This window comes from Micropterus salmoides, unplaced genomic scaffold (assembly GCF_014851395.1).
Source record: "Micropterus salmoides isolate LMB-PRFRI ecotype aquatic unplaced genomic scaffold, ASM1485139v1 Ms_hic_scaffold_23, whole genome shotgun sequence".
Lineage (NCBI taxonomy): Eukaryota > Metazoa > Chordata > Actinopteri > Centrarchiformes > Centrarchidae > Micropterus > Micropterus salmoides.
Genome location: NW_024041484.1, coordinates 19,812,074 through 19,838,970, shown reverse-complemented (window position 1 = coordinate 19,838,970; position 26,897 = coordinate 19,812,074). Strand labels below are relative to the sequence as shown.

The following is a 26,897-nucleotide window of genomic DNA, read 5'->3' as shown; positions in this document are numbered from 1 at the left end:
TCCTCCCATCTGTTGCAAAATCTTAAAACTTGTTCCTCTTTTATTCTTTGGTGCTAAAAAAAGACGTGTGCTAATATGAATGTTCTTCCATAACAAATCCTGAGCGGGAAAGAAATACCCAAATGGAGGGAAAGGTCCATAGAGACAAGAGTATAATGCAAAGTCTTTTACTGGTGTTCAGCTCACACAACAGGACAAAGGTTAATAACCATGGTATATGTTCAAGTAAGTAAGCGCTGAAAAGTCAAGGCGCCTAAGTCACACAATGTGTTTATATGACATGAGGGTCTTCCTCAAGTTATGCAAACAACGTGAACATGACACACCTAAATAATAAAAGAAAAGGAGGTATCTGGATAAGGAGTGGCACAAATCCAGACGGCTTAGTTGTTTACTACTCTCCAGGGTTTGACACTAAACTACCGCCCAGTTCATCTTACAGTACATAACTGCAACTACAGATCCAATCGAAGCATTCATTGCTACCAATTAAATGCTTAGTAGTAGAGGACTTCTAGCATCTGCCAGGTGGTCTCCAAACAAGACATGAGATGTCAAAGTGGAGCTCACTTAAGTTTAAAAAAAAAAGTATCCCTATCAAATGAGGAGGCAGTTTACTTTATGCAATATGTCTACTGTATCCCATGACAGTGTTGTCATTATAGCCTGATGCTGGATTTTTGCAGCCAATACTGATATTTGAGGTTTACAATAAACCAAACACTGGCCTCTAGCCGGTTTTATAGCATAAATCTTTTCCTTAGAATCCCTTAAAAGTGGTTATTAATGAATTGTAAAGATATGTATTTAGCAGAACATTTAGAGTTAGAAAACAAACTTTTCAGTACTCTCCGGTGCCAAACTATGTAATGGTGACACCGTTTCCAAAGTCCCTCAGACATTATCTCGGGCATTTCTGTTCTGCAGTTTCTTAGTAGTTGTTGACCAACATGTGCCCAGTATTAGCTTATTATAGATATATTGTTTTCAGGCTCCAGTAACAACTCGAGCAGCTTAAAATAGTTGTACGTGTAACTGAAAGTTGCAAATCTGTGAAGCGTAATTACTATGCAAAAGGAGCACTCAACAGAAAGTCAAACTGAGAAGTTTGTCACAACACAGTAGGGATTCTCAATGTCAGTGTTTTTACACTGTGATAAGAGCTTGACAAAAAAAATCTTCTCCTAATGGCCAAGCCTACAGTACAAAACATTAATGTGTCACCTGATAAAACCCTGACAGTTGTGAGGAATGCTGAAGATATTAGTGGTAAGTGGGGTGGCTTTTATGTAATACAGATAATTAAGTGGTTTAGTTTTTTTCCCCCCCTTTTGGAGGAAATAATTTCGCAGATTGAGGATTTAACCAATAAAATTGGCATAAATCTTTATTTTTATATATGATTTAATTAAAAGCTATCAAAACATTCAATTTAAACAGTCTTTGTCTGCATATCCCTTTACATGTGAAAGCATGAACGACCTGGAATAAACACCCTAAAGAAATATTTAACACTTTATATCTTTTTCTCCCTCCAGTAGATTCAAGACATTTTTAACAGTTCAACATCTTGACTTCAGCTGCTTCCAATTAAAGATGCGGTGAGACTCAGGCCCTTCTCATTAGGCCAACACACCACTTGAAACAGGCTCAGTGCTCATGATCCCACCCCCCCCCCAAATGGCAACTGTCTGACTTTAGTTACATTTCAAAGTTTTATATCTTCTTGATTGGACTTTCTACTCTGCCTATTTTGGGTCAGCCTTCCTTGGTTTGATGGCTTTGTGGCCTGGGATTCTTAACCAACCCTACCATTAGACAGCTGTGGTGACACCAGGGGCTTAGAGATATAGTGCTTTGGAGTTCCTGTTACTGTGAATGAGGATGCTGGGATTAAAATGGGTCTACTGACAGCTCACCACCCACATCTGGTTGCGGAGTTTCTCTCTATGACATGATAGCTCCATTACCCACCCATATCAGGCCAACTACTTGACCTTTTCATACACTATGTGACAACAAAACACTTCTTGTTTTCAGTAATACTAGCCCTGTGCTGATATTGTGTTCATGAGGCCTACTGGACACAAGCGTGCTGGGTCTGAGAAGTTAACAAACACAAGTTAACAAGACTAAAAGATCTAAAAACAAGTGTGTGGACATTTTTAATGAAGCAACTAAAATGTGATTTCTCCACATTACTGTTCAAAAGGCTGTCACATTAGAACCTAAATACCATGAAGAAAATTGCCTGGAAACTAATTTGTACATAAGCCACATGTTTATCTTCCTACAGCCAGTTATACTTATTACTTTTTGGGAAAACATCACTAGTAGAGATAAATCTGCAGCCAGGTTCCTGTAATGTAACACAAAGTAAAGCAGGTCACAGCACACTCCCAATATGCTGAACAATGTGTACAACTGAGCTCCTTCAGCCTGTTTTAAATATCATCTGATAACATCTCTGTGTTGTGTTCTGTGACCTATGAGAAGTCTTTCCTGAAAAGGACTAGGGACAAGAAGATACTACAGTGCAACTCTAGAGCCTGATTTCAGATATAGTGGCTGACAATGATCTCTTCTTATTTGATTACGTCACTAACATTGTGTGCGCCACGACGAGGACTATGTGCTACTGAGAATGATGGCTCTTTGCATGTTGATTCTAGTATACTTGCTGAAATGGCACCCTGGGCATTTTTACAGTAAACGTGTGTCTGGTCTTGATGATGGAATAGTTAATGAATTTAAAAAAGGAAATGAGCCAAAACAATGTTTATTTCATTACAAAAAAGGTGGAGCCAGTTCAGAGTGCTGCTATGGAAGTATATATACACACACACTAGGCCATCGTGAGTAGACATCAATCTTGCTAGCACCAATATAAAGACAGAGGTCACTAATGGGGTACTCCTGTCCCCTACAGGACGGTGCAGACCTCAGCTGGAGCCCAACCAACTCAGCCCTGATGTCACTTTGTGCTTGACAATCCAAATGTAATTGTGAGAGTATCAACTGGACTTTATACAGAACCCTTACTGACCTTACTGCTCATATAGTTTCACACTGACAGATTGAAAAGTGCTACGGTTACAAAAAAGATTTGTATAGGTTAGATACGAAACAGGATGTTTTGTATCTTTGGATGACTTTGCAGAAATCAAATCTGATGAAACGGATATCACTGCTTCTTAGAAACTGAATAAACCGCCTTGTAAACAGGTCTCTCAATACTTACTCTGCTATGTCTAGGTATCCGCAGGAGGCTGCAGCGTGGAGGGGGATCCAGCCCTCGTTGTCAGGCTGGTTGATGCTGGCTCCATGCTCCACCAGGAAAGTCACCATGTCAACATTGTCATCTATGCATGCCTGAGAGAGAGGGAGAGAGAGATAGGAGGGGGGTAAGGCCATTGTAAGAAGCAAGGAAGCTGCCCTGTGTATCTGTATGTGTGCACATGTGCATATGTATGCGAGTAGCAGGATGGCCCGTGCTACAGTTACAAACGTCTTGCATGGAAATAGCATTTCACTGTGTCTGATAGACTGCCACATGCATTCCCAGAATGCCTGCACATAGCAGGACTGCTTGAAATACCACATAGCGTAGTACTGCTGATGAAGGCATTGACGTGCTGTGCCTATATGCTGCTACTTTATGCAAATAAGAGAATTAATTTGAATTCAATTTCAAAAGCTGCTTTTGCTTAAAACGTCAGCATTGCACATCAGAAGAATATTTTCTAAAGTGCGATAAATCAAACCACTGAAATAACCACAAACACCATACGTTCTTCTCTTACACAGAGCAGCTGATGAATCACTCAATTAAATCAACATCTGTGGTTGAGCAAAAACAAGTGTGAGTTTGTCCTCTTCATTTAATCTGTCGTAATCATTGGGATCGCAGTTGCTGGGAACAAGTTACAGATCTAAACCCAGTCTCTTGGACAGGAGGATTTCCTTTGTAAATTGGAGCACCTAAACGAACATCTGAACACAAGTAAATTGCCATTAAAATGCCACATTAAAATATTAAATATAATAGTTGGCCCAAATTCAAACTTAAGACTATGCTTGTCAGGGCAGGTGGTACTGGCAGTTTGGATAAATGTTTCGGCAGAAGACGTCTCAGCTTTCTCTTAAAGACACTGGGTTGCAAACTAGCAGACCACCCACAAACATATCATGGACGTTTGATAATCATTGGCACAACCCAGACTGTCCCAAGGGAGATCAAGGCAGATAACAAAATGGGTGCTTAGCATGCACCAGGCAAATTTTCTGCACATCGTCCATAATGTTGTTTAACCCTTTTCTGAAAGCCCCCAGCGCAGCAAACCAAACATGTATGACAGATGACAGCGAAAACAAAAGTGATACCCACAGAAATAAATAGCAGCTGAAAGTGGGCGATATCTATTTTAAGATCTTCTGACTCATGAAGTGGGAGATGCTGTTATTTTACCTACATTTTGAAGTAGAATTTGAACCAGGGTGGGCTTATTTTCGGTTTTGTTACAGGCCTGAACTTGACTATGTTATTAGACGTGAGGTTTTGTAAGCAATAAAAACGTTGAGGGTTATGTTTTGTTAATGTTTTTATTTTGTTTAAAAACTATGAATTTCTGTATGATAAATTAAATTGTTGAACAAATTGAACAAATGCAATGTCAGTCTTCGGGGAAAATCTGGTAGCCTAGGTCATTTTATGTTTTTGGCCTTTTTCCCTTTCCTTTATTGTGTTATCTTTTTTGTGCATGTAATAGGTTTGCAAAGTGAAAAAGCGCAAAGTTCCCCCCAAAGGATGGACCTTCTCCAACAGAAAACACTGCTCCTGATCTGCCTGAAAATGTTTGTAGTCCAGTCTGTAGTCCGTAAACTATCGGCATCACTTTGTAACACACGTCATCATGCTCGCCTAGCAGCTACTCAGGCACACACAAACAGGCAAACACAGGTGGAGAAAAACATTCAATTGCTGCACACACAGTGACAAGATATCCGATCGCTTCCTCCCCTCACCCCCACCCTCCCTACAAAATGTTAGGCAGTCAATGGACATAAATTATTCCCGTGATTAAGTGCACATTTAAAACTTTATGTAGGAAAGACCTGTTTGTTACAAATTATTAACTTACTACTCTGAAATGTACAGCTGAACCAAAGCACCCTACTTTACTTTAAAACAATTTTGTACTTTTATTTGTCACATACATTTTGCATAATTCATCCTCTACATTTAACCCATACCTCAAGGGAGCAGTGGGCAGCCGCTGTGCAGCGCCCGGGGAACAACTCCAGATCTTATGTCAGTGCAAACTGATATAACATGTAGGGCTGGGCGATACGGCCAAAAAATCATATCACGGTACTGTTAACGTACGGACAAAATACGGTGTTTTTTTGAAAATTAAACCATGTAAACCTATTGTGGTACAAGCCCTAAATAAAATTATGAACCTTAAAATGAGCATAATATGACCACTTTAAGAGACAACCCATACAATTGTAGCTTCCCCACAGTCCGGCCATGGACCTTTGTCGCATGTCATCAACTCTCTCTGTCTCTCATCTCTAATCTAATGAAGTAGACAATGACCCCCAAAATACCTTTTTTGTCTATTTTGGCAATGTTCTGCCAAGAACTTGCACCACTGTGAAATGTGTCACACAATGAAATGCCTACCCAGGACCATGTTACTGTTTGGCAATACTGCTAACCACTAGGCCACTTCATCCAAACAGTTGGAACTTCTCAAATTTGGGTGTAGATAATCGAATACATATTTTGTAAGATCTTGTTCGATGGATAAACTTGTATAATTAATGTAAAAAAAAGAAAAAAGCATAACATACACACAAAGCCAGAGCAACAGCAGCTGTACTTGGCCACATGCCTGAGAGGGAGCAAGCTGTCAAGGAGGTCACATTTCTGCTCAACATCCAAAAAGAGAGAGGGAAAGCAGCAATGGAGAGCCCACAGTGCACTTCTCATTTAGGACACACAGAGGCCCTGAGGTTAAGAAGCTACCTCACATCAAAGACACAAACAAGGTGACCTTCAAAGCAGCGGTCAGACACTAAGTCCTCAAGTGGAAAACACAGCAAGTAGTCTTCAGGATCTCCCACACGCTAAGCAAAATACTCAGTTATGAAGTGGAGTCACACATTCACTGATTTAAAGACATTATACTAAATTACCAGTCCCCATGAAATCCACAATAATAACCACCACATCAAAACCAAACTTTGCCACCCAAACCCTCCACCCCCCATCATTGAACACAGCGCCTGGATTGTCTCGCTCTCTCCCCTGGGTTGCTATGACAACAAAAGCGTTGACAAGGGAAACAGATGCACACGAACACACAGCAGCCTCACGTTCAGGGCACACGACTATCTGGCTGGAATCCTTGTCCAAATTTGGGCCGTTTACAACGCCGTACATGGCCAGAGTTGAAGAGTGCCTGCAAAGGCCTCACTAGGCTTATCTCGTGTGTGTGTGTGTGTATGTGTGTGTGGTTTGGTTGTGTGTGTGGGTGCTCAGGCATAGAGTTTCTCCAGGTGCAGAAGGACTTTTTAAACAGACTGAGTTCATCTGACTTCGTTACAGGGCAGACAACAAAGCAAGATATAACACCAACGAAACGTCACTCTCAAGGGGGTGTGTAGATGTCAACCATCACGTACAAATGATGTGGCTACACTGTCCTAACAAAATACAACTTGCGTTTCCCATCCAAGCCCGCAATTTGGTGATGTAAACAAAAGCCGACCTGAGGTTTATGGCTTTAAAATCAAGGATCAGGACACCCAAGACTTCTAAACAGGATATAGCTGCTAGATTAATTCAAACGTCAAGGCCAGTCCTTGTATATAGCTTTATATATCACCATCATCATATTGGTAGCAATAACATTAACTCTGCTATCATGTAACAAATCGTCATGTTTTTCTCCTACAAGGGAACAGGAGGATATTTTTCACAGGCAATCAAACTTTTTGGTCACATTCATGTGTCTCCATGTTGCTGGTGTGCCTGTCCTCCAGAGATTCATTATAATGCATTCTGCTTCGTTGTGGGATTCAAATGAAGACAAGTGGCGCCAGTGGGCCCTCATCGCCAGCTGACTGAGCGTGTTGAATTGTCAACCAAGGCAGTAAGTGAAAACGAGCTATCTGATTGACTGTTGACTTTTTGAATCAGTGACTCTAAGATAAGATAAATCTTTATTATCCATTTCTAGAAACTTGCCTTTGGCTTCACCAGGTTCATTAAAAACATCAAATACACATAACACAGGACACATACGACCAATACATTTCAACACAGAAACCAATAGGAGCTTCAAGTCCACCGGTTATCTCTAATGAATTTATCAAAGCAATTGCGCACGGTATAAAATCATTTTTAAATAACTTTTTTGTTGCCCTGGGTACCCTATAACGCCTTCCTGATGCGATCTTGTCAAATTCAGCAAACAGGGGATGTGAAGGATCCCCCACAATTCTTTGTGCTTTCTGCCTGCAGTGGAGCACATATCTCACTCTGTCTCTGTGGTTTACGTATGATTTTCCCAGCCATATTCACAATCCCAAGATTACCATACCATGTTGATATGTTGTACGTGAGAACACTCTCCACAAGATTTCTCTAGACCAACTCTAGGGTATTTTCGCTTACAGAGAAGCTGTTCAACTTCCTCAACAAATACATACGTTGCATAGCCTTTTTACAGATATAGTCAGAGTTTGCTGTAAAAGTCAATCTACTATCAAGTAGGGTGCCTAAGTATTTAAAGTCCTCCACAATGTCAACAGGGCAGTCATTAATGTTTAGGCAAAGTGGGATGTTATTATTGCAGATTACCAACTCCTTATTTTTACTGGTATTTATGACTAGAGCACAGCTTGAACACCAGCTAATTAATTTGCCAATATGATTAAAATATGCTCTCTCCCCAACCCCTCTGTCCTTCATGTTTCATTAAACCAACCAAAGCCTGTTTTCTCCTCTCACAAGCAAAAGGCCAAACATGATGACAAAATGCAAAGAATACTGTTACAGGGCCGTCAGCTGTAGTCTTTGCAGTGTTTAAGTGCAACTTTTAACAAAATGTCAGGCGATGTGTAGCATTTAATCAGTCAGACTTGACTTGGTGTATCAGGTGCCTCTTACATGTAATGCTTTTCATGTGCGACTGCTGAAAATTTACATGGAACTGAAAAAACAAGAAGGATTGTTACAGCTCTCTGACTTTCATCTGAAAACTGTCCATACTCATCTAAATTCTCCCCCTCAGTCATTCACCACACACTTATTATTATCTCTTCAAAGTCTTCTTCTCCAAGAATGGAAACAAGCCCCTCAAGGCAACACAGGGCTGGCTGGGACCTCCCTCTTCAGTGCGTCACCTTCCTCTGCTGGCTCCTCCCAGCAGTTATTGGAGCCCAACAAAGGTAATCCCTTAATGGCTGTAATTGTCTGTGGCTGGCAGGTGCCAGTGTGACACTATTCATCAAGAGTCTGCAAGATGTAGAGGCCAGAGGGGCAGGAGAAAGGAAGGAGAGTGAACAGAAAGTACCATTGTATCCCTTATCTTTTATTTCAATAGCATGGCTCCTCTGTATGTACTGCTGATGGGGGATAACACACTCCTCAACCAATAGACAAAAATGTACAGAGGAGCAGTAACGTAAGCGGGAAAGTGTGGACTTTTGCAAACCCACAATGCACCAACATCTAAATCTGTGGTTCATTATATATTAATATAAATAAATCTAAGGGACAAAATATTTTATGCCCAACAGCAGGCAGACTGAGTGACTCAGACAGAGTAAAGGAGGTAGATCCAAGGAAAACTGAGGTTATGCCAAAGATATATTAAGACTCACACATCATAATCAGCCCCCATATGACACATAGTATAGAACCTGTGCTCGAGCAGAAACATTCAGACATGCAGTGACTCACTCATACATTGCCATTTAAACCTGTTTGGCCAGTGTGTCTGAGAGGGAGAGAAGAGACGAGGCATTGTCAAGCATGAAGGCAATAAGGTGTATGGCACTACATAGTATAAAAAAGAAGGGTAAGACAAAGACATGAAATAAACCAAACCTAAAGGTACAAATGTGTTTTTTTATCACAATACAATTACATAATACCCAAAATGCCTGCTAAACCTGAATACAAAGTCATACAGATACAAGAGACGCAATACTCAGCAAAAGGACGATGACAAATCTAAATAAAATGCCTGCTCTTGAAAACATTTTAGGTTGAGCTTTCCATTGGGATGATACATTTACTGTAATGCAAGATTAGTACTTGCTGTGCATGAATCCTTTTAATGATCCTAAGATCTGCTCCATATGTTGATCTATGATTTTAATTCATTGTTGAAGTTACAAAGTCACACACAGATTAGAGCTGAGAAAGCCAAGGCTGTTGCAATGAGTAAGAAATACTGACTGGCTGAACACTATGTGCACGTTAGATATCACTTGATGTATCCTGTCAGTTTGCCAGGCAGGACTACAGGATGAGTCCTTGCCAGCCCTTCTGATAAAAAGGACCTCTCTAATGGAAACAGAGGCTTCTGGGAAGTTGACGTAACCGCAAAAAACTACTAACCAAATCAATGGATACAGGATGCTCCATTTGATTGATCGATACGGTTTAATTTATATTCTGTGGACAGATTCTGAAACCACTTTGTTTATCCATTAGGCTTTGTGGGATGTGGTTAGCAGTGGAGCAAGAAAAGCAGTGAAAATATCACTAATTAGAAATTAATTGAAGCTTAAAAAAAAATATATATATCTGAACTGTTGTCAACGGGAGTCAAAGGTCCAATCTGACGAAAATCCATAATCCACAGATCGCAGGCGTTGGGGGGGGGGGGATAAAATAAAAGGCATATTAACAGGGAGAAAGCTCTGAAAGACTGAACTTACTTTACATCAGATGAATCTTGTCACATTTAACAGTGCTGTAAAGTGGAAACATAATACCACAGACAATCTAATGTTTATATTTAGGAATATGCAGTGCAGCAGGATCCACTGCAACGCTTCAGCAGAGCCTTATTTGATCCTTGAGGTTGTGACAGACCACTTAGCATCTTATTTCACAATGCAGGACTGCTCCTACCATGTTCTTTCCCCAACTCCTCAAAACATTATCTCTAAATCACAAAATGTGTCTTCTGTGTTTATGAGCTAGTGTACGCTGATGGGAGCACATTAAAATAAACATCGGCCAGACGTCTATTGAAGGAGAGCCTGTATTTGTCAAGAAAGAACTGGCCTCAAGTGGCACTTTATGAAACATCAGGAAAGAGAAACCTACCCTAAGCCAGCCAGAGTTAATGTGAAGCATCCTAAGGAAAATGTGACACGTACAAAATACACATGGCGTTAAAACTAGAAAACATACTGTTGGCCTAGGCAAACATGTCCCCAGACCATACCTTGCTAGATAAACAGTAGTCATAAATGCTTGATATATATCTATAGATATCCATCTATATCTCTATATCTATACACACACAGGCAGCGTTGTCTCGTTCAGACATTTCAAAAGACTAGAGCTACACTTGGCCAAGAAATTCCTAAGACAGAAAGGTAAAGCAGGACCATGTACTAGGGATGAAACCGTATGAAAAGTTCATATCATGATTATAGTGACCAAATTTATCACGGTATTATAAAAATGTAGCAAATACCTTTTGTAAACATATGAAAATCATCTAAGTGTGCACCATCAAGATTTAATATTTTATAGGTAATGCAATGATCCTGTGGACAATTGCATGAAAACAAGTAAGTCTTTAGAAGACAGTGACAGTAACTGCAATGAGCCCAAAAACTGACAAATACAGAGGAATCTGTAGCGTTTCTAGATATGCTGGTTGGTTGACTAAACTGCCTCAGGTGTTATCATGTGCAGTGGACGAATAGACTGCCGACACACGACGCACAGAGCAACAGAACAACGTGTAGAGTTTTTACAAGAGCAGCAACACTGAGAGCTTCAGTTTACACGCTGTTAGCAAGTCAGACAGACAAACCAAAGCTAAAAATTAACTCACCCTGCATTCACTGTAAGGTTATTTTCTTCAAACAAGTTTTCCTCAGCGCACTCATAAAAACTAAAATACGACCAGACTTCAGAGTGACTGAAAAGACTCTGCAGCGTTGTCTTCCGCCGTGTTGTCATTGACCCAAACAAAGCCATGTTGCATTCTGCAAATGCGTGCCTGCTTCTTGGAGACACCGGACAGTGTTTGCAGTGAGATTATAATAACGTGGTTAACTGTACACCGTTATCATGGTAATTAAAATGTGAACGGTAATAATAACAGTCAGGAATTTTACTTTGGTTTACCGTTAAACCGGTAATTGTTGCATCCCTACCATGTACACATCTCCCACTTCACACATTTGTCAATTAACTCCACCAGTGTGGGGCTGATTAAAGGCACTACGACAGATTAATTTAATAAACCTCCCCAAACCAGCGAGGATAAATATGGAGTAGATTAGGACAGAAACAATACAGTGTTCATCATATGCACCAGTCTAATCCTGAAATAATATGGAGGAATTCAAGCCCTACTCCCTACTAGCACCACAAAGAAGATGGGCTAAGCCGTTCTCGGAGAGAGCCAAAAAAATTTACCCATGATGTGCACCTAAGAAAAGAGGCCGGTCTGTTGCCGAGACAACAAAGCCAAAAAGAGAACATGGGTTCAGGCCTTGTCAGGCTTTTGTACGAAACATAAATAAATAGAGAAAAGACTTCATTTTAAAGCACACAGGGGTTGCTCGGATAGCCCCTAAAGGCAGCGCAAAAAAGCAAACCACTGTGAGACAACATCAAAAAGCAAATGTTAAATGGAGCATTTTGATGTGCCATCATTCTTTTTTTAACCTCTTGTAAGCATGACTTTTAACTTGTGTTTTCACTGTAATTCTCATAGCCTTTTATGGCAAAAAAAGAAGAGATGTCTAGTAGTGCAACTATGTGGGTGCCACTGCTACCAATTATAGTCTCTAATTTACAGCAACATTCAAAACATACTAGTCTTAGCAGAAATGCAAGAACCAGAATGGTGATATTAAGCCATTCACCCAAAACTATAACTAAGTTTTGAATCCATAGTCAGAATACTTGTTTCTGGACATGTGACAGCTAGCATGGCATCAGGCTTTTCATTATTGCAGTCAACAGGCTGAGACTGCATGAACTCTATAAAAAAAAACCATTTACATCTTTAATTGAATGCCATCTTGAAAAAAGTCAAAGTTGAATAGAGTTAATGGAGTAGATGGAAACCTACAGTATATACTGATAGAACCACGGCAGCTTTCCTAGTTAGAACACTATAACAAGCTTATCAATCCATAATGCTGTCAGTCTGTCTTTGCATGACATTTACACAAACTTCCATCACAGCAACAGAGGTCACAAGCTTCATTTTCTGTTAACTGAAGTGGCTCAACCCTTGGTGAACGTTCTTTCTCAAACAGAGAATGGGGGTGTGGTTAATAGTTGGACAGTAATGCATGTTGCAGGCTGTGTATAAGACGGTGGCAGGTGAAAGTGCGGCCTGTCATCTGTCCTCCAACACCGCACGCACAGATGCCATAATGAACATACCTACTGTAAGTTCTAAGTAAATGAACTGATAAATTGGTTAGCTAGCTCACAACGATGTTTATCGGTTTGATGCTCTGACTTAACAAGGCATGACAGTGTCCCTGCGCAAGCTTGGAGAATGACGTATGACTTATGGAATTACTATAGTCATACGTCACCATCCGGTTTTAATAACTAAGCAACTTTGAGCACAAAATTAAGCTATTTGTCAAAAAATATTTGGCGAACTATGTGGGTAAACAACATTGTAAGGAAATGACTCAAAAATATGAAATATCATAGAAAAGTCAAAATACACTGGAGGTTGTTTTTTTTTGACATTTACCCTCTAAATATATAAAGTCGAAATATATCCGACTGGGAAAACTCACACTTTTAAAATCAGTCAGAGAGGTTAAAGAAAGGATAAGATTATAAAAATGTTGCATGAGTAATGTACAACATACACAGTTTGCCTTTGACCCCATTTTAAGCGTCTGTGTTTATATTCACAGAGGACATAATTCCAAAACATATATTTTTGATTTTACAATTTCAGATAGACACGTCTGACACCTCAGTAAAGGGGTATGGTTACTGTCTGTGTAAAAAAGGGCTGTTTTATTATCTTCAGGAACATCGAGCAGAGAGCTCCAAGCTTAATTTAGCAACACTCTACATCAAGGAGACACTTGAAGACCCCTCCCCTCCTTCACTTCCTTTAGTAGCACCCTCAGATGGCCAACTCAAGCACCCTGCAGAAAGCTGCTGTTGTGGCTCATGCACATTTTACTGCTGAGAAGGGAACTCTGTGGCAGCCAGCTAAGCCAATTGTACTAGGAGCTATTCTACATTCAATGACAAAGTCAAGGGTGCATTCCCATGATAACACCCATGACTGGTGCGTGGCAAAAGGATGTCATAAGAACCATCAGTGGGTGCCACATATGAAGCATCAAAACAGGGGAACAAAATATGATGTACTTGGTCAATTAATATATTGATGTAAACTGAAGCACCTGCTGTGCAATTCTAATGTTAGGCAATATTTTGATGGGTGTACATTTTGATTACTGAATCAAGTTACATTATTTCAGAGTGTGAATCTGTGAAAGAAAGGGGGGTATTAAAAATGATCTTACAAATACTGCACACAAACAATTAACAGCAGCATAATTTCACAGAATCACCTATTCACAAAATGTTTAAATAGATTCCCACACTAAAGTGGAAACAAAGCATTTCATTTGAAGGTTTTTCCTGGATTTACTGCTGCATAAATTATGTTGTTCTCTACCTTCTTTATACATAAGGTTCATTAAACAAGCCTGACATGAGGGCACATTCAGCTAATTAACAGCACTATGTTCAGCTCCGAAACAGCTGTTCAAACCGTCAAACGGCAGAGGCTTGAGCCCCTCTTACTTCGATTGTGATCAAGACTTTGGCTTGGATCATAGCCCCTACACATCCACAAGACACTCAGTGCCCCTTAAAAAACATGGCCTGTGGAGAAGAACGCTGATATCACTACCATTCTCTCTTCAGAAAACATATTAAATGCACTCATAATAACAAACTGCTGTAATTTCTGTGGTGAGATGGATGATTGCTGAAACCCTCTAGTATCTGTCAGGAAAACCAAAACATTATCTAGGTATTATGGTGTAAGGTTTCTCAAACATTGCATGTACAAGATTAAGACAGTGAGAGGCTTGCTGGCTTTCAGAATGTGTGCTTAGGGCATCTACAATAAAGTATAAAAACACACTTGTTTTTCCTCAAAAAAGGTAAAGACCAGTTTTCTCCCATACAAAGCAACATTACAGACAACAAAGCAGCTTCTTCTGGAGCTCAGGAAGAGGCCCCTCTCTTATTTTACTCCTCACCCTCTAGATGTACAACTTCTCTCTGCAACTACCTCACCAGTAAGCAGCAAGGCCCTGGACTAGCATACCAGTGGAGAAATTCCCAGATAAGTAATACTCCTAGCCTTGGGGCTTCAGGCATCAGCGTTTTGGCCACTCCTCACAGGCTACGTCATTGGCTCTGAGGCGCGCAGCCACTTCCACAAAAGGAATTCCTTCTTACCGCCTGCATGCAAGTATGAGTGTGTTATGTGTCTGCGTTTGCGTGTGTGTTAGACAGATCACCCCAGACAAAGAGAGATGTGGTGAAAAGGTAAAAAACACTGGAAATAGAACAATCCAGACATAAATACAAAAAAAAAAAAGATTACATGAGGATCAATGAATCTATACTAGAGAAAGACTATAGCATGTATATTCATTCTGTAAGGTAGTATACGTGTGTGTGTTTACGCCTGAGACAAAGAGCTCACAGCTCCTGTGCTATTGGCAGGGTTCATGGGGCCAGAGGGTACGAGGGGGAGGGTTAGAGCGCTGCAGGGCGACCAGCTGGGTCCCTCCACTAGATGAGCCCTGTTGGGAGCTGTAACCAGACTACACACACACACACACACACACACACACACACACACACTTCAGTGCTCTAGCTGCTGCTCCTGCAACCGAGGACAACCATATATGGCCCTGGGATTCCCATGGAAAAAAGAAGACCAAGATTGAGGAAGAGAGGGGAAAATGCCAGCAAGATTGTAACTGTATGTTTCACTGGGGCTTTCACTCAGCAGACAATACAATAGCCCCACTTGAGAGCTAAATTAGTTTCCATGTTAGAGGTCCAAAGGCAAGAGGGTGCACCAGGGGAGAGAGGCAGAGAGGTCAGATAGCCACGCAGAATACAACCTCTGTTGATATTTCCATATAATAGAACCCTTATGTGGAGGCTACTATACAGAGGACAGTAAATAGCTCAGTCAGCAGTCACTGACAGTCAGCCTAAAGAGGTACTGAGAATGGTCCACAGTACATCCCTTCCCCTCTTTCCCCCAACATACTGGCACTGTGTCACCACTCACGCCAACAAGCTCTGAACCTACGAGGTTAAATGGATAGCGTGGGTGCCAGGGTCTGCCCTGCAGTCATGCTACCAATTTATAGCCATTACCAGCACAAATATGGATCGTCACCACAGTAACACTGTATCGCAATGAGTGCTGAATTGTTAGTACATAGTCACGCAAAGGCAATTACACAGTTTTAAGTAGACTAAGATGGAGACAGCGTAATTTACACTGGAACTATAATAACTTACTCATGTGGTCACATTTTTTTAAAACTTGCTTTTCATCTGTTGTGCAACCCTACAAAAAAAAAAAAAAAAAAAAAAAAAAAGCAGCAATACTTGCAATTAGGATGAGAAAATTTAAAACAAAAAATCCACTTGATTCACAATGCATAACTGTTTGTCCAGTTTTAGGTTAATTATTAAGCTGCAGGTAGCTGTATGCTTAAAAGTGTGTGCATGTGTCTATGTTAGTGTCAGTCATCAAAGCAGAGGGAGAAGCAGGCTCACTAGTGGAGCCTCAAAGAGGAAATGAGAAAAATAAACAGCCACTTCCTGTTCCTCTCTGGCCTGAAATCTCCAACACCCTGATCCCTCCTACCATTACCACCTCAGTAAGGAAAGACGAGCAATACCCCACTTCCTCCCCCAGTTATCAGGCCAGAAAAACATGCAGCTCAGAAGCATCCACTTTTACTTTCCTTCAAACAACCTGAATAAGACAAAACGGTGTATGGATGCAAAATTTAAGCAAACTTCTTTTTCGATGGTTATCAGCTGCTTAAAATTATGTCCCAGAGATGACACATAATTGGCACATTTTCAGTTTGATATACTTTTGATTGCTGTAACTTATAAATATAAAATCAGTTAATTAATAAGAAAGTACAATGTATGGACCATGGCTTGTTTTATTTTCACAACAAGATGTGTATAAACACTTGGGGCCTAGATCCTGAGGATAGTAAGTTGACCGTTTTTTTAATGCTGCATTCTAATGAGTTTTTAGGTCTCTATACAGCTGCCTGAGTGGCTGTGGTTAATTATTCATTAACAGTCTATTAACATCTCAGCTTGATTGGATTCAGTGACCGGATATTTATGCTCCATATAACATGGAGATAAAATTCAGTTACCTCACTTTGGTGAACAAAAGAATCATTATTCTCTATCACTACCCTAGTTCAATCTGTTAAATAGAATTAGTTGATGTCCAGTTGATATTTTTAATTAAAAAGAGTATAATAATTCTCATGAGAATTAACCATTTGTTGATAATATTTAGTATGGCACCAGCAGGAAACGCTGATTTCAATAGGCATCTTCATCTTCTTTCACTAGATAGTCAGTTGATTTTTTATTGTCCAGTGAGGAACATTTGCAACAAGGATTTAAGACCATTTAGAATTATTTAAAGCATGAAAAACAGATATACTATGAGAAAAAAAAACACAGAGGCCATACTTATAAATGGCCATTTGAATCACAAGCTGAAGTAATCAGTCTGTCAAGACAGAGGCCCATTTACTGACACTGCTATTTATCTGCAGGAAGAATATCACTCACATGCACTTACTCACAAGAACACTAATAGTGTAACATCACAGCAAAGAGCAGGTTCATTCAATCTCATGGCCACTCATGGATCAGGGGCAATAAAAATCAATGCCAATCAAGTGCAAAGGAAGAGCTTGATAGTTAGAAATGCAGCAAGATATTAGCACATTGTGCTATTAGCTTAAAAGCCATTGTTCTATCACTTACAGAGCTGTACGGAATAAAGTCAACGCTTCATTCATGATGTCAACATCTGAATTCGAAATAAACATTTGAATGCTGCAATTTTTCCCCCTATTCATTCTGTACCTGGTAATTCTACACAGTTGCAGATAAAGATTTGACTACACTAATAATATTAGTATTATACTATTATACCGTATTGCACTACTGTGGATTTAGATTCTGGTGGCGGCTGCGAAATATTCTGCTTCAATCCATATTTGTTGGCGTACGCACCTCTATTAATGGAGCGGTGAAGTAGTAATCTAGTTCCAAAAATTACATTTATATATGACCACAACAAAAAAATTTCAGCTCTAACACCATATTCATTAAAGAAGAAGAAAGTTGATTAATAAAAATTAAAAAAAAGACTAACTCATTTAATCCAGTGAATCACTTTATTTAAATTGAGGATTTACATTTTTAAGGGCATTAACATTTGAAGAGTCATTCAAAAATCTCATAAGCTTTAAATGTACAAAATAAATGACATTCAGTACAGCACATAGAACATTATTTTTTCTCGTGATATGAGTATATAATTTATTTATACTGTCAAATTAGCAACACGGTAATCATAACATGATTTATTTTTTTTAAATGCAGTAAGCTATTCTGTGACTGGCGGAAGCAACAGTGAGCAATAACATTCCCCAACAGAGAACGCAAGGATATCGTGTTATGTATCTCCTGGCTTTACAATAACACAAAGTGTAGATTGTGTATAATGGGCCAATCACCATGTTCACCCCTTCTGTTCCTCATTTCGTCAGCTGAAGATGCAGCCATTTTGAGAATAAAAAGGGAAAGAATGTAACCTCACCCTTCCACTGACAACAAATAAGACATGTGCTCTATGCCTTAATTGTACTTGCTGTTCTGGAAGACAATGAAGAATTCAGTCTCCGGGTCCAGGTGTTTTCAGTTCAAAAACAGCTCATAAAAAACACTCAGTGTGAGGCATGTGACTGCCGCCAAGCAAACAACAGCGGCATGGCTTCAAGAAGACCTGGCTTTAAGTAGAAGACAGACACTTTGTGCCACAGGGTGGGGGAAAAAGACAAGCTGCAGTCATCTCGCAAACATTTCACAGCAGCTGAATACTATGCACAGCTTGAAAAAGTCGGGGCAGGCCGAAAAGTGAGTGGTGGGCATTAATCTGTTAACGCACCTGGCAAGTTAATTTACAAAACTTTTTTACACAAAAAGTCTCAACAGGTAATTATTCTTGCATGTCCTCTCAAACAGTTCCACGATGCAACAATAAGAGCAACAAACTTATGTATGGGTGAGAAATACTCAAAGAAGCCCACACTGACATCAGGAAGGAAGCGACACATCATGGCATCCTTTGGTTTGAAATCAACTTCTCATTCCTATAGATACTATACTACCATGTTAAGGCAATTACATTAGGCTAAAATGTTAAGTGAGACATCCAACCCTGTGCCACACGAAACACGCCCTTTTGGGCAAGGTCAAGTCTGTGTTCGTAGCCTTGCCGTCAAATCAGCAAAACTCATATACGTGGCAGCAAGTTTACTTTACTGAGGAATTCTTCTCACGACCCCATGTGAACCAGTTCCAACCTGCAGCAACGCTCATCTTAAACACTTCAGAGAAGCCTCACCGTTCCAGATCCTCTGGTGGGGATGCCTCTGGCATTTTATCCCCGCTATGCATTACCAAAGAGTTGGGATGCATAGGAGCCATCCAGACCGCAATACTGAGCCATGCACGTTTTAAAGGAAATCTATACTATAGTCCGTTCTTTGTTTCACGTTTAATCTTACACAGTAGCTGTCTCTTTTCAAATCATACATGTTATAATGGCACAGGAAACAACACTGACGTGTCACAATCGGCAGATGACCTGGCATGTTGCAAAGCATTGGCGCGCAAACACCACAGGGACTTCCTGCTGTTGATTACGGGGTTGGTAGGAGGCTGAATGAAACAGTGAGCGAGGCCAGCTTGACAAAGAGAGACCTGCCAATTATACACAGGTAAAATATACATGTTCTGGGGCTCCAATTCTAAAACTGACGCCAGTCATCAAGCATGCTGAGGTTATAATAGCGCTGCAGTGATTCAGAGTGAAATTCAGCATTGCACTAGATGACCTATACTTCAATGTAAGAAGTTAAACTGAGGGTGTCATGTTTATCTCATACCATTGCAGCAGTACAACTACACTCATTCAAGACACCCAAAGCAGCCCAACAGGACTTGACACCCATGACAATGGTGCTTGTTGTGTACAAGTTCACACATTTTAAAACCTTCAGTACTTGTCACCCACTGTGCAAATAACAGCTGCTCGATGATTTTTAAAATGGAAATGTGGTGGTACTGGCAGAAAATGTAATAAGACATTCCTTAATCAAACTGCACTGTCCATCTAGTCCTGTTTCTGCAGTAGTGTTAAGTTTGGTTGGCTTTAATCCATATTGATCTAGACATGCTTTCTTTCTTGTATTCCTAATGTAGCTCCTGACATCTGTTTGAACTCAGTTGATAGGTTACAGTTTACTTCTGCATGATCTGTTTTATTTCATGTGGTGTATAATTTCATGATGCAATAATATTTCCCCTATCATACCCTCAAGGCTGCGATGCATTTGAGAAACTGATCATTCATCAAAAATGATGAATAATGGCAACAACAGACTATTTAAGAATAAAATCTAATTAAATTATAATTAGTCTCTTGTATGCAGTGAACAGAACCAAATTACACGAGTCAGTGTAGACTTATGCTTTTAGACGAGGTTTTGAAATATCAAACAAAGATGTGTTATTAACAAAGATCAATCACAAACTCATAACACAAGCAGCAATTGGGTCTAAATATTTGCCACAACTAATTACCAAAACACGATAACAGCTAACCACATTCAAGGAGGGTTGGTAGTTTACTACTGAAGCTAGACAGAGAACAATAAAATCTAGACTGTCCATGAATTATTAAGTTGCATCTTAATGTATTCTGCAATATGTTAGAAATGCATGAGTGACTAGCTGCTACTGTACAATGCCCTTAAACAATAACAAAGAACCTTGAAGCTTTGTGCAAGCTTTTGAAAGAAAAGTGATGTGAAAGCAGACTTCTTCTAAAATAAGCAATGGACATCAAATGCCTGCAGACAGTATGGGCATTAACTGCTGGGCACAAAGATCCTGTGATGGCCTAAATAATGGAATATAAAAATCCAACAATATATTTTCATTTCATGAAGCAATCATTTTAATGTAGTTTACTTTTACTGTGTCGGCTTTAAAGCCTACCAACTGGCCAATAACTAATAACTAGTTTCATGATAGAAGCAAGACCACCACTTCTCTGCATGGATCCAACAAAAGAAATAGGCATGCAGGTTCTACATGCAATGGTCGAACTCATCAGATCCTGCTGCCAATATAGCTGTGTCTAAAGAATAGGTTATTTATACAACACAAATAATTAATAACACTTGAACAATGGACAAAATATTGAATGAAAGGCTGCACTTCAAAGTCAAACTGAGTTATGTCACCTGGACCTTGATGTTCAACAATAAGTTAGTATAAAGTACTCGATCATGCTAATCTCTACAACAAAGATGCGACCAGTAAAGCTTCCCTTGAAAAGAGCATCCATCTCCCTCCTAAAGCTACCTGAAAGCAAAAGATTCAACCAGCGTTCAAAATGACCCCAGGATACTGAAACCTACATTTAAAGAGCATTGTTATATCATCTGGGCTCATATTCCTAGGTTTTGGGCTATGTGCTGTACATGTCAAACCCAACAAGCTGCTGAAAAACTGAAAACAGCATTGTATATAATATATCTCACCCTCAAAATATGTAATCCTTAGGAGTCTTTATGTAAAGGTCATCAGATCTGGGAGTTATTATGCAGGTAGATCATCAAGCTAGAGCTCTGGGTAATTTCTGTGGATTAAGACTTTCTCAATAAATCACTAATCTGCATCTCTGTTGTGTAGGCTGGCAGGTGTGAGGAAGATCTACAATGCAACATGAGATGGCAGGATTTTCTTCCTCAGGCAGAAAGAGAGGAGGGAACTGGGTTCTGTTAGAGGATGCCCTGATGCCTTTATCAAGAGGACAGGGACATATCAAAAAGCATTTCTTTTTTGCTGCACTCACTGGCCAAATGTGAGCCAGCTGAGAATCTCAGAGTAGGGGCTGTAGTGAGATCCATAGAAATTATGTAATGTGTTTTTATGCCTGATGTTGGTCTAGATGAAAAGAAACACAGCCACCTCGCCATCTTCTACCACATGCTCTGTAACGGTTCCATTACGAGATTCATGAAGTTGATTCTCATTTCAAACTGCTGAGCTCTGCCAAAGACTCTGTCTCTGTTCAGTCTGTTATGCAACACCCACACTGTACATGCAAATCCACCAACACAAATGACTAGCAACCTCGTTGTTGTCATGGAGACGGTGCAAGATAATATTCATCGACTTCAGGGACATAATGAGGGTGTGTAATGTCAACAGAGCGAAGGCATTGTAATACCCAACTCTGACATGTTAAGCTGAGCTGAAGCCTGTCACCCTGGTCCTGGGGATCAGCACAGGCCATGAACGCTAAAAGAGAAAAAGTTCAGGTGTGGGTCACTGTGGAGATTTTCTTGTGTGAAGGGACAAGTCCATGATACCTCCACACTAATTGCCTTGATGGAGCTCATTGGGCAACAGTCAGCTGGGCCTTGGCATTGTATGGGGAGAGGCAAGCAAGAGAGAATGACTTGAGGGGAGGGGTTTAGGTGACAGCTGAGGAATGTCTGCTCTGCTCTTTCTTTGCCATGGTTTCCAGCGACTGTCATGCAAGGAATGCACAGGCCAGGACGACAGGACTTGGAATGTTACCCTCTGAGACGAGTTTAGCCGACGAGCTCGGGAATGTCCACTTGGTCCCCTCGTTCACTTGTACATCCTCTGTACTGTCCACTTGAATTCATGCGATCTGCGTTTGGGCGAACCAATCTGTCTCAGTCAATCACATCGCGAAATGGAAATGTGGATGTGAAACTACAAATTCCATACAAAGTTGTACTCTCCACTCTGGTGTTCTTGTAAGTATCAAAAACTGGAAAATACCCGATCATCATTGGTAATTCTCTAAACCTCATCCTCAACAAAGTCCACACGTGCAAGACGGCCGGTTATGGTCTTCGTCTTGAATCACGTCACACAGACAACATCATGTTATCATTAAGAGAAGAGGTTTACTGGTCCTTTCGCAACAAGTCATTTTTAAAGTGACAGACGGTCCATGACTCACATAAAGACCCGACCTCTAGCCTAATGTGAGATTAGGCCAGAGCTGTACTACAAAGCAGAGTTACAGACCCTGAGTCATACCCAAACTTAGTATCATCTCCTAAAACCCCGTTAGGAGAACTTGTGGCTGTGGTATTTATAACCCTCCACCGGTCACCAGCATTGGGAGTGATATTGCTGCACCCAGTGAGGAGTGAGCACCTCATGTAACAACATGACACACTACACAACAAAGCTAGAGGTCAGTGGAGTTTACTGCACACAATTTCTAGTGATGTATGCTTTTTCTAATGCAAAACTTGTTTCACAAAATCATGCCATGTTATGCTCTGCAGTTTACTGCATAAAACCAACACCGAAAGCATGACAAAGGCATCATGAAAGACACAAGATGACTTACTGTCCATCTCTTCTTCACATCATGTTAAACAAATCTGGAATTAGCAATTCAAACATAACTCACTGTATCACCTTCTTCCACTCCTTTACTTGATCCCAAAATCCCAGGATCTCATGCAATACACACAAATACAGTTGCAGCAGTCTCTCCTCTCCAGAGATGGTTAGGTCTGGAGAGCGGCACTGCAAATTCTTTCCTCACTCAAGCTCATCCCTGGACATCAGCCCAATTAAAGGCAACATTTCCACCCAATGAGTTTGAACAGGGGGGCATGCTAATTCCAGATTTAATTATAGCAGATTCTGAGCGCAACTAATAGTTGACTTAACAACACCATTAATAAAGACAGAGACAAAATTCACACAAATAAAAATCAATCAATCATCTTAATATAAAGCTAATAATCTATCTACGAAAACTTGCTTTTAAAACTTTTAATAGGTGTAACAAAGTCTTGGACGAACAGACCATGCAGCAAGGTTGTGCAGTACTCAGGCTTACTAAGACTAGACATGTGGGCATGAGTAATGAGGTGACATCACTGGAAATCTATGCGACCATTAAACATTTTATACAAGAATTCCTTCATTAATTCTTAGAACATTTAAGCACTTGCTATCCAAACAAACAGGTGGAGAAAGCATCCTTGCTGATGCAATGAATGAAAATTCATGAAATGTATAAATGCTTATTTCCACCAGCAAACACTGGAACTATTGTTCATGATAAAGTACCTGTTGCCCTAGAGGTCTGAGGTACATACAAATAACTGTAATGTCCTGGGTACATATCCAGAATGGACCTCAAATTCCATTCTTTAATGTTTACTACTTATCAAATACAGCAATTCCATGAGTATTAAAGACTGAAAAGAAGTCTGTTATTAATCTACAGCAGCTGATAGTGTTAACATAATGTAATTCATTTGCATTAGCAACAAATGTCATAGATGCAATAACTTTCTGTCTGAAATGAGCCCTATTGATATCTTCCAGGTATTATTTGTTTAACACTAAATGACAAAGAGATGAGGTTATATCTGGAGCACAGTAGAGAATGAAGAGAGTAGTAGTAATACAAATTTAACTTATAAACGATACTTATGTAAGCACAAATAACAATTAAGTAGTTCGAAACCAAAATTTCAGCAACAATCTGATGTATGTAAGAGTACACATCATTAAATCCAACTTGTCCATGTCAGTGCTCTCCTTTCGCTAACTGCACCTACTAGCTACCTTACGATTTTAATAACTGGACTGGTGAACATTGTAAATCAGACATCTGCCGTGCTTGGTTTCAAAAACCCTCATACATTTAAAAAAAGGTTGCATTTGACGTGATTAACGACAGCCAACACGGGCTGCCATTTTCATTATTTGGTTAGAAAGCACAGAGGCTAGTAACGTTAAACGTAGCTGCCGTGGTTAGCGGGCAAATAATTAGCTTAGCACTGCTGACATGTCAGCCAAATAGAAAAGTAAATGGCACACTTATGTTTGTTATTAAAACCAAAAACGTCAAATTCAGGGGCAATAAGGTATCCGCTGACGTAGTCTCTCAAGCTAGCTAACGAATGAATTAAAAACAGCTAACGATGGCTAGCCTGTCCTGCAAATGTAGCGTTAGCATACATTCCTCACGGCTAACACAGCACTTAAATAATTTACCACTGTACCACATTTGAACTTATATGCCAAACACTGTTGTCAATAATGTGAATGTTACGTAAATGTGGTATACAGTTAAGGCCTTGCAAGGACATGATTAGCCTTCAACTGAATGACGACATGCATTAACACCAGCTAGCTTCGGCTTCCCCTCCAGAGAGTAGTCGCAGTCGCGGTGGAGGGTTTATCAACAAAACGACTTATCCTGCTAGCCAGGTTGTAGCCACCGTTGTGGGATTCATTTTTTGCCTGGTTGAGTGTCTCAATCAATGGCAACATTTACGTTAAACTCCTAGCATAACTCGATCGTTGCACCCGACATTAGCTTTATCCAACAATATCGCTGAACCATAAACACTGATGTTTGTTCGACTTCAATGTAATTTACAACAACCCGACGTTATAATCTGAAATGCAGCAGTACAGCAATTAGACTGCGCCCACGACTGAGGCTATGGACTCAAGGCTAGTTTACTGGGGCAAAAAGTAGCCCAGAGAGTAAGTTAAAAGCTTTTTAACTTTGTTGTTTATGGTGGCTTCAACCTTGAGCGCTGCATGCAAAGTTAGCACTGTATTCCTGAACCAAGCCAGTGTGTTCATCTCTATCGTTAACTCTGCGTCGAATAGGACGGGTGTGCTAACGTTGGGTAGGTAAACAACGGGATGAGAATGGCTTCCATTTGACAGGTGTTCCAGGGCAAGCAGTTGCTAGCATAAAGCCTTATATTTGTGTCTAATGCTGCTTTAAGTGTCAGCGACTGGCGGTAACACACATAGCAAGCTAACACAAACCTGGTGGAGGGCGGTGAGACCGTCAACATTGGCGTAGTTGATGTCAGCGCCCCGGTCAAGCATTCGGAGCACCTCCTCGGTATCGCCGCTTGAGCAGGCGGCCAGAAACACGGCGCCATCATCGAACTTCACCTTCGTCTTCTTCTTTTTCAGAATAGGAGGCTCCAGGTCCGTTTCCGAGCCCAGCCAGCGCTTTAACTGTTCATTCCTCTTCTGCTTGGCGTCCGCCATCTTCATCCCCCTCCTGTCTCGGGCTTCTTATCTTTCTCCGAGAGAGGATATACTTTATAGTGCCACTATCCCACAGCGCACTGGGGCGTGGGAAGGGAGGGCTGGGGAGGAGAAGGAGGAGGAGGAGGGGGGAGCCGAGCAAGCGAGCGAGAGAGAGAGAGAGAGAGGGCGTCTGGATTGTTTTCCATAACCTCGCGAGAGCTGGAGCTCAGGAGCTGCAGTATAACGTCATCATCTACGGATTATGAGGGGAGAGTGAGCTGGGTAATCCCTTATAGATTGTGTACAGCAAATAAGACAAGTGTACTTGAAAATATTACATAACATTCAGATAGCTCACAAGCATTTCAGAGAAAGAAGAACTGCTACATACAGCAGCAAGTATTTGTCCTATCTCTGCTCCATTTAATATGGTATAAAAAATGTTTATTGTGATATTACTGAATAGAAGTCACAGCCCACGCTAAATTAAACCAAATAATTTATCACTACATCAGTGTATGTATCTTAAGCTACAAATATTAGCAAGCTATTTTTAAAACTAATATAGGGCATTCACTAATTCACTAAATCTCACGGTCCAATTTACAAAAAATACACATTTCATAGCCTTTCTCAGAAGTTGCTCAGTAGTCATGGAAATGGTTCAGTTGTTGAAGATGTTGGACCAAATGTGTTTTTGTCAAGCTTCTCTTTCCACTTTCAACTATGAACATTGAAGCTCAATATGACGAATACTCAACTCTTCCATAACCACTGAAATATATAAAGTGAAGACAAAATAAGCTCTCAAACTATAAAGTGCTCAAAGGCATTATATATTTATTGTTGTTTGTTTTTTTTGTGATCATTATAGAGTTATTATTTCCACCCCCTGAGTTGGAGTTAAGAAAGATATCAAGTTTTCAAACCAAAGTTTACTAATAATTAGAATATATTAACCTATCTGCAAAGTCCTATTATCAACCATGCAGTGTCTTGTGAATTTGTTCTAAATCATGTGTCAGTCAACAAAACTATTCAGCAACAAAAAAACAACAACAGAAAATCAGGCACTGTATGACAATATTAGGCATAGGGTGTTTTAAGGAAAACTACTCCAAAGAGAGACAAAAAAGGAAAACCATGTAGATAAAATAATGAATGGTAA

The 26,897-nt window shown here is 40.2% G+C and overlaps 1 protein-coding gene across 3 annotated transcripts in view; it reads right to left on the bottom strand.

The window, feature by feature from the left end:
* ppp1r12a (protein phosphatase 1, regulatory subunit 12A) overlaps positions 1 to 25,843 on the bottom strand; it is a 55,978-nt gene extending 30,135 nt beyond the window's left edge. For all 3 annotated transcript variants that reach the window (XM_038738662.1, XM_038738661.1, XM_038738663.1), the window contains exons 1-2: positions 25,517 to 25,843; positions 3,242 to 3,372 (exon numbers count right to left, since the gene is read on the bottom strand). In XM_038738662.1, coding sequence (XP_038594590.1) covers positions 3,242 to 3,372; positions 25,517 to 25,753 — 368 coding nt within the window. In that variant the 5' untranslated portion in view covers positions 25,754 to 25,843. The remainder of the gene's footprint in view (positions 1 to 3,241; positions 3,373 to 25,516) is intronic.
* Positions 25,844 to 26,897: the final 1,054 nt, after the last annotated feature.